Source organism: Thamnophis sirtalis, unplaced genomic scaffold, assembly GCF_051295495.1.
Source record: "Thamnophis sirtalis isolate CommonGarterSnake01/CBP01778 unplaced genomic scaffold, rThaSir2_p1.2 scaffold_3, whole genome shotgun sequence".
Lineage (NCBI taxonomy): Eukaryota > Metazoa > Chordata > Lepidosauria > Squamata > Natricidae > Thamnophis > Thamnophis sirtalis.
The window spans coordinates 159,625,724-159,639,258 of record NW_028261383.1 but is presented as its reverse complement, the minus strand read 5'-3'; the positions used below and the strand labels follow the sequence as shown (position 1 = coordinate 159,639,258).

The 13,535-nt window shown below is 41.2% G+C and overlaps 1 protein-coding gene across 9 annotated transcripts in view; it reads right to left on the bottom strand.

The window, feature by feature from the left end:
- R3HDM2 (R3H domain containing 2) overlaps positions 1-13,535 on the bottom strand; it is a 181,385-nt gene that overhangs the window by 80,315 nt on the left and 87,535 nt on the right. For all 9 annotated transcript variants that reach the window (XM_087710600.1, XM_087710602.1, XM_087710607.1 and 6 more), the window contains exons 2-3: positions 5,459-5,655; positions 2,806-2,847 (exon numbers count right to left, since the gene is read on the bottom strand). In XM_087710600.1, the coding sequence (XP_087566726.1) occupies positions 2,806-2,847; positions 5,459-5,623 (207 nt within the window). In that variant the 5' untranslated portion in view covers positions 5,624-5,655. The remainder of the gene's footprint in view (positions 1-2,805; positions 2,848-5,458; positions 5,656-13,535) is intronic.

The window sequence follows — 13,535 nt, the reverse complement described above, 5'->3', positions numbered from 1 at the left end:
GCTGTGGCGTTGAAGTTCTTCCGCAACGTAAGCTCTGCGCGCTTATCCTCCGGCTTCATCTTATCTGCCGCATCGCCCGACACCACCGGGGAGGAGGACACCAATGCGGCCACAGGGGTGTCAACCGTCGGGAGCTGAATGGCCTGAGCAAAGGTTTGCTCCATGTTATAATGCCGACGGTCGGTACTACCTGGAGAAGAGAAAGTGGAAGGTTTAGCCCACTGGTCGGTCAGAACCTCTAGGAACAAGGGAGGGGCAGGGATCTCTTCCTTGTTGGTGGCCGTGGCAGAGAACATGACCATGTCGGGATCCCTTGGGGGGGGCACAGAAGGATCCCCAGTTCCAACCTTGGTGGTGTGCCTCGCCTTATCCAAGAGAACTTTAAACAAGGCGGGCATAAATAGGACCTTAGAAGAAGGCTCCTCCGAAACAGTGGTATTCTCATCATCTGAGAATCCCATCTCCTGGGGTAACTCCCCCCCACCCAGGAAGGAAGCCTCACTGATCATGGAAGGGGAGGAAGCCCGAAACTGAGCCCTGTTCAGCCCCCCATGCCTAGAGTAAAGGGAGCCTTTGTCCCGCTGGGCAATGCCCCGAGTGATGGCTGCCGAAATAAGCCTCTTAATCCCTTCAGGGAGATTATCCAGATCCTCCACATCCCCAAAAGTAGAAGCAGGACCCTGAGGGGCCAACCTTTGGGGGGAACAGGGGCCTCTGGACGTGCCCTCCAGAGGATCATCTATGGGGGATGGAGAACGCCCCCTCCTGGAGAAGGCCTGCGACCTACCAGGGGAGCTGCATGAAGAAGCCGGGCTAAAACCTCTAAGTAGAGACCTTTCTGAAATGGGCCTAACAGGGGACCTGGATCTGTCCCTAGATAAAGGCTTGGAGGACTGGGCCTGCCTTTCTGCCCTGGCAAAGGTCCTTTCCAGCGCCCTATGGCGAGCTGCCTCATCCCTAGAGACAGAACTGGAGGGGCGCCTTGAAGAAAGGGATCTCTGAGGGGGAGCCCCCCTCCCCACCTCCTGATCCAAGGCCTCCTCACTCCCAGTAGGGCCTGCCCCTTGCCCCTGGGGAATCTCCGCTCCCTCGTCCATGCCCCACTCACGTGTCTGACGAAAGGAGCAGGAATCGGCCTCCAAAGTCCCACCTGAGACCAGGGCTTGAAGCCTGTGGGGAGACCTAGGCTCAAGGCCTCTCACTAGGCCGCACTAGGCCCGTCAATAAAGGCAAGGCCTCAAGCACGTGGCAGCCTCCAAAATGGCCACCGGAACTCCGTGCGCGGGAGAAAAGGGCTGGAAATAATCACCAGCAGCCCAGCCAGGCCTTTTCTAGCCGGCTTCACTTTAAATTGAGCAGGGAGAGCCGCTCTCCCCCCCCTGCTCTGTCTCCCCGGCAACACAAACAAAGGAAGCCTGCAGCGAGGGGCCCCCTCCGGAGCGATCTGCACGCTGGAGCCTCGAGGCTTAAGTTTCTCTTTCACTTTCCTGCTGCAAAAACACAGCCTCTTCAAGTAGTTTGAACGAAGCAGTTTGAATGCTGCAAAAAAACAGCCCCTTCAAGTAGTTTGAACGAAGCAGTTTGAATGCTGCAAAAAAACAGCCCCTTCAAGTAGTTTGAACGAAGCAGTTTGAATGGAACCGCATCCCCGCACCCGGGGACGGGCAAAGGTTCCTGGCCTGCGGGGGGGAGACTAGTGCCCCACTGGGCTCTCCCCCAGCCGCCCGAGGCAGAGATCTGTCCCTTGGGGCCGCAGCAGATCAATTTAGAATTTAAATTTAAAGTGCCCAATTAGCCAAATAGGAATCAGATTGAATAGAACTCACCCAAAAGGAGAAAACAAACAGAACCTATCCAACTACTCTACAGCTTGGACCAGGCTGAGAGAGAATCTGGGCTAGCAATGGACAGGCACCGGTATTTATAGATTTCCTCTCAGCCTTGGACCAATCAGGCTGTGATAAAACCCACGTGTGACCATTCCCTCCTCCCATTCTGGAAAATGTATTGTACATATTTTCATAGAAATAAATAGAAATACATTAATTAAACTCCAGGGACTACTAGTTGGAAGCTGTACTAAAATAAAGAATATGAAAAGCATTCATGAGTGAACCAACAAAGCAAAACAAGATAGGAACTCTGGGATGCACCAATTCAGCCTAGAGTGGTGGAAAAGTATGAATGAATTCTCCATCGCAACCAAAAAAGGAAAACAAAACCCAGCGTGTGGTTAACAAGCATGCCAGGCAAAATGACAGTGAACTTGGCTTTCCTCACAGTGTGGCATTCCTCTAAGTAGAGAAAAAAAATAGATGGGGAAGATTTAATAATGGGGCATTCCAACGTCACCCTGACTTATTGTATGCAACAGAACAACCGAGACATAGCTAAAACAAACGAGATACAAAAGCCAGAGCTGGGACAAATTTAACAGGTTCACAGGGCTTCTAGAAGGTGGATAATTTTCATCATGCTTTTCCAAAAACAGTCTGCTCTACGGTTATGCTATAGCCATAGTGGCCTTAACCTCCCACCTTGAGATGGCTAGATAAAGTGCATGTGAGCTATTCAAAGGGGACACCTGAAAAATCCTTATGAGATCTAGGAATAAAATGCAATAGCTGTGGCATTCTGAGCCTTGAAATTGGTTATCAACTCAGATTGATAAGTACTGAATCAGGCACCCTGTTAGGACGGCTGGGACTCAGAACTAAGGATGGAAACAGGTTTAGTGTCACATCACCATCTTCTGAAGTATAATGATAATGCAACATAAAAAAGATGACACGGGGAATCTCTTACCTTAGCTCTTTTTCTAGCATGTCCGTGATTGGATGCTCTCCTCTGTTTAAGAAGAAAAAAGATGGGAATAGAAAGAAGGCGAAAAGTTATTCTATGCATTCTTTATACGTGCTAAGACACACGCTAGGAAAGGAATGAATGTTATTGCGTTGACTTGTTTGATTAAGGAGGGAATTACAATTACTTTTATTAAAGGCTAGAAACCCTTTATAGACTTTTTGCTGACTTTTGCTTTATAGACTTTTTTTGCTGAAAATGGACAAAAATGAACTGATTTCATGATTGATTAATTAAAAATATTTTTATGGGAAGAAGAGGGGAACTACGATATGCAATATGTTAGGAAGGAGGTGATAATTGCTATGTTTGTAACTGCTGCAAAGAAAATTAGAAGTTGGCTCTTCAGACAACTTCCTTTCTCTTGTTTTTTTTCTTATTCTTCACTTTTCTTTTTACCTTTAATAATCTTTTTTCTTCTAAGTTTCTATCATTTTTTTAAAATCTTAGTAAAATCTTCTTTTAATAAAAAAAATCATAAAAATATGAATATCTTCTATAATAATGTGCCTCCCAAGCATCCCCAAAGCTTAAAGGAGCAGGGGTGATAGGTACTGCAAAGTGTACTGTTGACTTGGAGAAATTACCTCTACCCATAATGAATGACAAAGGCATAGTAGTTGAAATCCAGCAAGCACAATTAACAAAGGAATCAGTTACCTACAGAAATGGCTGTACTCTCCCTCACTGGAGGTGTTAAGACATGAACTCTGGGAGTTGAAGTACACGGGATTTAAAATTGCCAAAGTTGAAAAACACCACATTCACTTTTTGTCAATTCATGTTGTCAATGAATTGAATTAGGTTTCTGTTCTTGGAAGAGGGAATCAATGGATCAAATTATTGCTTCATTTTCAGGATTCCAAGATTCCCATATTAGCTTTACCCAATCTTGTGTTATCCAAGTATGATAGAAATAAAACTCCCAAAATTTTCAGCTAGCAGAAATCTACCTACCGCACCAGACTGGCAATGCCTGCCCTATGTATGCCCCTTCTTCCTTTCTGCCTTTTTTTAACCATTTTTGTCAATCAGTATATATACTATTAGTTTATCATATGAAGGAGGCAGCAGTTGTTTTTCAGAATTAACATAGGCACAACACTGAACATTTATCACATTCTGTCTTCCTCCAACTAATAATAAAAGGCTATGGGGTTTCCATCTTGTTAAAAGAAATGTATTACACCAAGAAATGATGGTAGTTTCTTTACTGAACTATATATTTTCTTGCAAAGGAAAAGTATTGTCAGTCCTAGGCCTGTTTCTGAATGCTTGTAAGAGGTATAAATGTACTAGCCAAAGGGTTTGGCATTAGTTGATTTTGATCACAAAATTACGCAGCCTGTCATTTCCATGACACACTTACTAGAGTCTAATAAAAACTGACTAATTTGTATGTTTAGGGAAAATCCAAAAAAGATCAGACAACGGCAAATTAAACATCAAAAGGGCAAATGAAGAAACAGAATGTGGTTCAAGTAAAGAAATATGTTGTGTCCAAAACAAAATTTGTATCACTTAGTTACAAGGGCTTAAAAACAAACTTCTGTTCCAGTACCAATGCCCTTCTTTCTTCCTTCCCTTAAATTGACTTTTAATTCCCAACTTTTCCGTCCAGATTTTGCTAATCTTCCACTTGTCACTCTTAAAATGAAGACTATGCATGTAGCAGCAGCCAAACTGACAACTTATATATTAAGGCCAATTTCACCTTTCCCCTCCTTCAACTGCCTTTCAATGCTATTGAATTTCCAGTTACAATGTCCTTGTGCTTGGACACGTCTATTAAATTATTTTGTGTATAACACTGAACAGGGCTGGCACTATACCAGGGGTCGGCCACTTTAAACACTCAAAGAGCCACAAAGGTCCTAACTGGAAACCTCCTATTCAATTCTGGACCCAACCGGAAGTCTGGTTCCCCCACCAAAGAGTCTCCTCCTAGCACGGTGTCCTTTTTCCTTTTACCAACTGGCAACAGGGAGCCACAGCAGAGGGATGAAAGAGCCACATGCGGTTCCAGCGCTGCGGTTGCTGACTCTGCTCTATACCATTGCACCATGATTCTGACCTTAGGAGAGTTTTTTTTTAATTGTTTTCTTGAAAGAATTCAGAAATCGCCCATTGCATATATTAAGGTGGCAAACACTGGAATAGGTCTTACTAGTCCCACAGAGACTTTCTTCCAAATCCTATAGACAAGAATCAATGTTAAAAAAAAACAAAAAACCCTACAGGGGATTTTTCTTAGGAACGAGAGGAAAACACTGAATTGAAAGATATTTCATATTAAAAAACAACCCCACCAAACATAAAGTAAAATGGTAGCAATTTCTCTAACATTATTTTATCTGCACTACACTCCAGCAATGGGTGCATAACTCTATAAACAATAGGATTATGGTTAAATACTGGGCTGATTTCATGAGATAGATTCCATGGAGTTTCTAATGGGAGTAAATTTAGCAACATCATTGAAGATAACTGACCCAAGATACAATAAAATTAAGTCCAAGGACCGTAGTCAGTCAATTGAAGGCTTTCATGAGCCTGCTGGTTTGGCTATCTATGAGACATAGATATGTCCAATTACCTGAGATTCTTGCCGTACACCACTCTCTTCCCCGTCCTTCTCAGGCTCCTCTTTGCTTGGTGACCTGGATACAAATTTGGTTTTGTTCAAAGATTCCTCAACCAATCTCTTTTCCGATTCTTTCATTATCTCCAGTGTCTCCTGTGTGGTGTTGCTGTTAGACATCTTCAGCACAGTATAGTGTTAGTGATGGATACCTGCAAGTGGGAGGAAAAGAGTTGGAACTTGTTTGCTTTTAATATAGCTCTATTATTTATAATATTTCCTCTCTCAATTTTTGCCTCTTGTTTAATTGAGGCTTAACTGAGGCTTCCCTAAAACAGGCTTTTTTGCTTCTTAAATCCCCTAAATATCCACAGATCATTCTTTCTATTATTGGAGATATACTACAGATTCTAGATCACATCATCCCTTTTGCAGTGGGAAAGAACATTCGGTGTTCCTTCTCTACTCAGTTTTTGACAAAGCAGTTCCCAAATAACTGTTCTTTTTGAGAGGGAATATATTATTACTGGATTTTTTTTTATTCTCCCCACAACTGTAGCTCTATGAGGTGGGTTGAGCTAAGAGAGAGGGACTGGCCCAAAGTCACCCTGCCAGCTTTCATACCAAGGGAGATTTAGAATTCAGAGTACTGGTTCCTAGGCCAGCACCTTACTCATGACATCAAATTGGCCCTCCTTTAATATATAGTATTTTTTTTATCAAGAATATGGCTGACTTACATTCTCCTTTCCTACCCAATGTAGACCTAATCAGTCCCTTCTCAGTAGCTAGATTAGCCAGTAAAAGATATCCCACTGATACACTCAGGATGTAAAAGAGTATATACAGCATATACTATGCTAGTACACTTGAAATATTTATTACTGGTATTTCTATGCTTCTCTACCTCAAAACTACTTCAGGTGACAATGCAATGCAATGCATACAGGACAATGCACCGGCTTTCCATCCATAATACCATATAGCTAATTGATAGATATTTTTTTCAATATCTCTCTTAGAATTACAATGAACCTTCCCTAAAGGTAAAAGAGAATTAAAAGGACAAAAGAAGTTTCCGCAAGCTTAACCAAAGGGGGGAGGGGGGAGCTGCACATTACAGCAATTAGTATTTTGGTTAAGAAAAACAAAATGAAATAAATGAGAGAGTTCCACATGATTAAGTATATGATTTCAGGAAAGCAGCCACAAAGTGAGTTGATACCTATACTATATAAAGATTGAATCCAGATCTCCCAGAACTGCTATTCTACCTGGAGGAATTTACCACTGCATTTAAATTACAGAAACCCTTCCATTCAACAACAACAACAACAACAACAACAAGTTGCTGCAGGCTGCAAGTAATTCAGTGAGTCATCTTTCAGAACTACCGTATTTTTTGGAGTATAAGACGCGCCAGAGTATAAGATGAACCAAGGTTTTGAAGAGGCAATTTTTTTAAAAAAAGTAGGTAGGTAGATAGAGGAATGGAGAGGGAGAGAGAAATACAGTAGGTAGGTAGGGAGAGAGAGAATAGGTAGGTAGGTAGATAAAGGGAGAGAGAGAGAAAAATAGAGATAGAGAAATACAGTAGGTAGGTAGGAAGGGAGAATGTGTAGGTAGGTAGGTAGAGGGATAGAGAGAAATAGAAAGAGAGAAAAATACAGTAGATAGATAGGGGGAGAGAAAGTAGGTAGGTAGGTAGAAGGATAGAGGGGGGGAGAAATACAGTAAGTAGGTAGGGAAAGAGAGAGAAAGTGTAGGTAGGGAGGGAGGGAGGGAGGGAGAGGGATAGAGAGAGAGAAATAGAAAGAGTGTGAGAGAGAAATACAGTAGGTAAGTAGGGAGAGAGGGTAGGTAGGTAGATGTTTCCAGGTATATCCATGTGCTGGAGAAGGAAATCGCTGACAATCTACAGCACCTAACTTTGTTCCTGCTGGCACAGCACTTGATCAATGTAATTCTCATCAATCCGTTAAAGAGCTTTCCAAAAGAAAAAAAAGTTTTTACACTATGCAAACCTCCCCAAAACAGCCCATTTTTCATGAAAAAAAGAGCAAAAAATGGGCCCATTTATTGAAAAAAAAAAAAAAAAACTGCATGCATAGCTTTATGGAGGCTTATAGAGTGCTGCTGGGGGGGCACAAAACGGCCCATTTTTTGCTTATTTCTGCTCTCCCCAGCCCCCAGAAGCTCTCTGAAAGCCTTCCTAAGGCTATGCACAGCCATTTTGGTGACCGCGCGGGGCTTCGGGAGGCAAAAAAAAATGCTGTATTTGATGTATAAGACACACCCAGATTTTCAGCTTTTTGAGGGAAAAAGGTGCATCTTATACTCTGAAAAATACGGTACCGTTTCCCTGAAAATAAGACTTCCCCGATAATAAGCCCAATCGGGCTTTTGAGTGCATGCACCAAAATAAGCCTTCTCCCGAAGATATTGCAACACAACAGCAGCCATGAGGTGACCACTTCAAAAATAATGACCTCCCCAAAAATAAGGCTAAGGGCTTATTTTGAGGGGGAGTTCAAAAAAATAAGACCCTGTCTTATTTTCGGGGAAACACGGTAGCAGCATCTTCTCAAACAGACATCATGGGGACCTGAATTCAGGTGGCTTTTGCATTTAACCAGCTGAAAGGGAAGCAAACATACCTAGATGTGCTTCCCACTTTTTTGCCATGTTTTATTAGTGCTGCTGAAACTCCCTTTGTTAACAAGCTATTTCTAACAAAATGCATAAATAGAAAAGAAAATATCATTGCTAATTTAGTGCAAGATTAGGAATGTGGCTAGTCTGACAGAAATTCAGCTAAATAGGCTGGTTTAAGCGTTGTGCCTTGCCTATGCCTTGCTAAATCTGTAGGGTGCGTATTTTGAGGACTGTTGGTATTTGGATTTGGAATTTGGAAACAGAGAGCAAAATCCCCAGAGAGTGTTCATCAACTCATTTTATTAAGCAACTGCCAAGTCTCAACAGAAAAGCAGTCAAAGTCTACAAAGATTTATTGAATGTTGGCCGTAGGTCGGGTTTACTAATACAGGCAGACTAATTCAAAGTAATTTATCTTTAATTTGTAGTGCTGTAGAGCACCAAACATACATTATTGCTGATTTTACAGCCAGCGCCTTGGTAATTACCCATGTGGAAGCCAGAAGGGTGATTTTCAGACAATTGTTACTCAAGTGGGGAGGAGAGAGAAGAATGGTTGGTGAAAGTAAGCTTTCGTGACAAATTGGGAGAGGGATCCATGCTTTTTATAATTTTACTCACCAAGTCATTTCTACATATTGTAGGGTAACTGCCAACATTAGGCATTTAAAAGTAAACATTAATACACGTCATGTGTGAATTGGTGACTTTCAAACCCTTTACATATGCAGTAGCTTATAGTCACTTACTTAAAGGCCCAGCACAAAGAGTAACATTATGATTGCTACTAGGGATGTGAAAAAAATATGTATATGAATAACAAGTTATTTAGTTTGTCCATGTCAGAACCAAACAAATGGAAATAGCTGAAAGTGGAAAGTGAAGAGGCTGGGAAAATAAAGAGTGTCAGGAGAGCTGCCCTATAGACCATTTGGAAGAGAAAGGGAATAGAAAGCCAAGAAGCAAGATACTTTGGTTGTACCACCAAAATCTAGAACAACTAACATGTTCTAGGTATCATTTTAGCCAATGTGAAAACAGCGAATGAGAATGAGTGGACAACCATTTAAATATGAGCCAGCAGTGTGCAGCAGCTGCCAAAAAAGCCAACACACTTCTAGGCTGCATAAACAGAGGGATAGAATCAAGATCACGTGAAGTTTTAATACCACTTTATAATACCTTGAAAGGCCACACTTGGAATCCTGCATTCAGTTTTGGTCACCACAATGTAAAAAAGATGTGGATACTCTAGAAAGAGTGCAGAGAAAAGCAACAAAGACGATTAGGGGACTGGAGGCTAAAACATATGAAGAACGGTTTCAGGAACTGGATATGTCTAGTTTAATAAAAAGAAGGACTAAGGGAGACATGATAGCAGTTTTCCAATATCTCAGGGGTTGCCACAAAGAAGAAGGAGTCAAACTATTCTCCAAGGCACCTGAGGGTAGAACAAGAAGCAATGGGTGGAAACTAATCAAGGAGAGAAGCAACTTAGAACTGAGGAGAAATTTCCTGACAGTTAGAACAATTAATCAGTGGAACAGCTTGCCTCCAGAAGTTGTGAATGCCCCAACACTGGAAGTCTTTAAGAAGATGTTGGATAGCCATTTATCTAAAATGGTATAGGGTTTCCTGCCTAGGCAGGGGGTTGGACTAGAAGACCTCCAAGGTCCCTTCCAACTCTGCTATTGTATTGTATTGTATTTCTAGGGGGGGGGTGTTTTTAGTCATTCTTCTTTTGAAGAACCCTTTCCTCCAGGGATACTCCTTTGGGAGCCACAGAATATATAGGCCTGAAATGAGGCCCACAAGTAGGGATAAAGCAAAAGATAGAAGAAGCATAATCCTGAGGAGCTGGAACTTGAACCTAGGAGTCCTCCCCTGACCAGCATGGAAGGAGATAAGCTTCTCTCCTTGAAACTTAATGAAGATCAAGTATCTCTGGAAGGAAGGCCTACCACTTCCTTCTTATTCCCAGAGATCCAGTAATCTTGAGCAGGGGTACCCTGAGGGAAAATCTAATGAAGATCCATGGAGTTAATATGTAAACAATGTGTTGGATAAAGAGGACTACATAGAAAAGGAAACAACACATATATGCACACATTTGCACAGGTGTGCATAATCACAGCCCCTGAACTGCTGCCTTAGAAACCAAAAAGAACCACAAAATCAATCATATTGTAGAAAATCTAAAATGACCTCAGCTCCACTGCAAGTAGCCTAGGAAAGAGAAATAAATTGGAGCTTAGGAGATGAACATTAACATAAAGCATTGATTCAAAAGGTCACGTGTGACTGACTTGCACAACGATCTTCAGCAGATCGAGATTACTGCTGAAGTTCCAGGCAATCCTCAAATCCAAGCATTGCACTTTAAGAGACAACAGATTTGCTTGATTTTAACAGTCTAAAAAAAAAAGCTGTACTGCATCAGAAAGACATTTTAAGTTGAATAAAACAATATTGGTCTCAAGCGGCAACTGCTAAACTGTGAAGTAAACAAGTGGGTATATAGATAAAAAATCTATTTTTCTTTTATCCTTCTTACTAATCTATCATTCCGATGCATGAAATCTGGCATCTAGTACACCATCTGGTATGCAACAAAAATTTCTATCAGTCCGTTTTATTTTAAAAAGAAGAAACTTCTCAAGTTCTCATTATTCAATAGCATCCAAGAAACACTACAAAAAAAAGCACCTGTTACTCAAAGAATGAAGTTAATTTACACTGCTGACACTATCCTGGTACACTTAACATATCTGCAATTTACCCAAATCTGACTCCTATAGAATTATTAGTTAATAAATTGTTCCAAAATAAAAATGAACCTACTAATCAAGTATGTTATAAGGACGTGGTGGTTCAGTGGCTAACATGCTGAGCTTGTTGATCAGAAAGGTCAGCAGTTCAGTGGTTCGAATCCCTAGCGCTGCATAACGGTGTGAGCTCCCGTTATTTGTCCCAGCTTCTGTCAACCTAGCAGTTTGAAAGCATGCAGTGTAAAAAATGCAAGTAGAAAAATAGGAACCACCTTTGGTGGGAAGGTAACAGCGTTCTGTATGCCTTTGGTTTTTAGCCATGCCAGCCACATTACCACGGAGACATCTTCAGACAGCGCTGACTCTTCGGCTTTGAAACAGAAATGAGTACTGACCCCTAGAGTTGGGAACAACTAGCACATATATGTGAGGGTACTCTTTACCTTTAATCAAGTATGTACTAATTTTGCTTGATGGACTTGCTTGGATTCTTTAGATCCCATTAAATGATCCCATTAAAGTCCCAGTTTATTCACAATCATTCACAATTCTCCTTTTTAAAAGGCAATTATTTCCAACCTGAGGCTAATCAAAACCAGGAAGTTTATTATTTTTTATATAAAGCATACACAACATGCAACCACACACATATGATCGTAATTACTGCCCTACCATATGCATCATACACACATACACATACACACCAACATAAGCAAAAGAGATGATCTGGCGGAGATCATTTTTGGAACAGAGAAAATTTTAAAAAATGTCATAAATCCTACACAGGTCTTTAGGCTATGCATTATGCAGAGAAGCAAACTGAGGTTGAGTTCAACTAAGGTTCTCTCTTCATTGACAGCAGGGAAGACTAAAAAATCATTACCTTCACCCGTCTAGCACACAGACACCCCCAAAAAGATACAGCACAGTTCAGCAAACCCATAAATGCCTTGCCAGACAGAATCACTTTTCTGTATGCAACAGTTATCTCTCAGATTCAAACGAGATTCAAAAGAATTTTTTCTTCTTATGTGGCAACTTGAAATTTCAGATGACGGAAAATAAGGTTTGAACAACCCAGTACAGAATGCAATACCAAAATGAAAAAATGTTATGTGTAACTATTGTGTTCTCCACAAACCACAACAATCCTCATGGCTGATGAAGCAGAGTATGAAAGGGGTGGATCATTTGGTTCACCAACCTGAAAAATATCTTAGTATATGTCTTTGTGGTATATGAAAGTCTGGATCTGTAAAGCAACTAAATCCAGATCTCATTAATCTAACTCCTTCCCGGATATTTGGGATTAAAACTTCCAGAGTAGCACAGTTTGGGGACGGCTGAAATATTTAAATGTAACTTCCATACTCAAAGTCTTTGTCTTTTGTCTCTCATATCATGTTTGATTCTTAGGTGACCATGAGAGCATTCATGCAGGTATTGAAAACATTGTGAAACTGATGTTACCTTTCTCAGTATGTATTTATGACTTGAATATTCCCCTGATCTTTCACACAATTTCAACCCTAGGCCAATTAAACTTAGATTCCAAGGCCAGATAAAATTGGCTAGGTTAACTGAGGACTAACTGCCCATCCTATCTTATCTTAAACATTTCCTTAAAATCTGTTTTGTTTTTGTTTTGAAGGGCAGGCTAGACTCACTAATTTTTTTTTTACCTTTCTGCTTATATAGCCCAGTCTTTCCCAACTCAATGTCTTCTGGATGTAATTAAGATACACTTCTCATAGTTTCCAGTTAGCTTGGAGAAAATGGCCAAAGGATAAATGGCTTCAGAAATCACCTAAGCATCACCTGAAGGAATGCAATTGCTGCCACCAATTGTAACACAACTCTTGCAGGACCTGACCTAGAAGAAGAAGAAAAGGAGAATCCAAGCCATTTCTCCTCTTCAACATTAAAAGAAAAATCAGATTCTGAGATTACACAAATGCCAAGAGACTCCCACTCACACAGATTGATAATCAGCTAATTTTGTAAGCATGAACATACCCACTCAAGTGACACATCTAATGGAAAATCAGCCAGCTCCCATAAAGCTTCTACACCAGAAGATTTCCACTTAGCCACATATTACACAATGAATTGACATTTATTGTTTGTTTTGTTTATTTCCAACCTTTGATATTTTTTCAAATAACTCAGGGCTGCGAGCATATCCAACACATCTTCTTCCTCTTTTTTTCCCCACAACAACAATCCTGTCAAATGAGTTGGTCTAAGGGAGAGTGATTGGGCCAAGGTCACCCAGCTGGCTTTCATCTCTAAGGTGGGACTAGAACTCACTGTCTCCTACTTTCCAGGCTGGTATCTTAGCCACTAGAACAAACTGGATCTCATCTGGCTATCTAGCATTTCATGCTCAGTATATAGAATAGAATGCTAAGAGATAAAATGTAAAGGTTCCCCTTGCACATATGTGCTAGTCATTCCCGACTCTAGAGGGTGGTGCTCATCTTCGTTTCAAAGCCGAAGAGCCAGCACTCTCCAAAGATATCTCCGTGGTCATGTGGCCGGCATGACTAAATGCCGAAAGCGCACAGAATGCTGTTACCTTCCCTATTTTTCTACTTGCATTTTTACATGCTTTCGAACTGCTAGGTTGGCAAAAGCTGGGACAAGTCACGGTAGCTCACTCCATTACG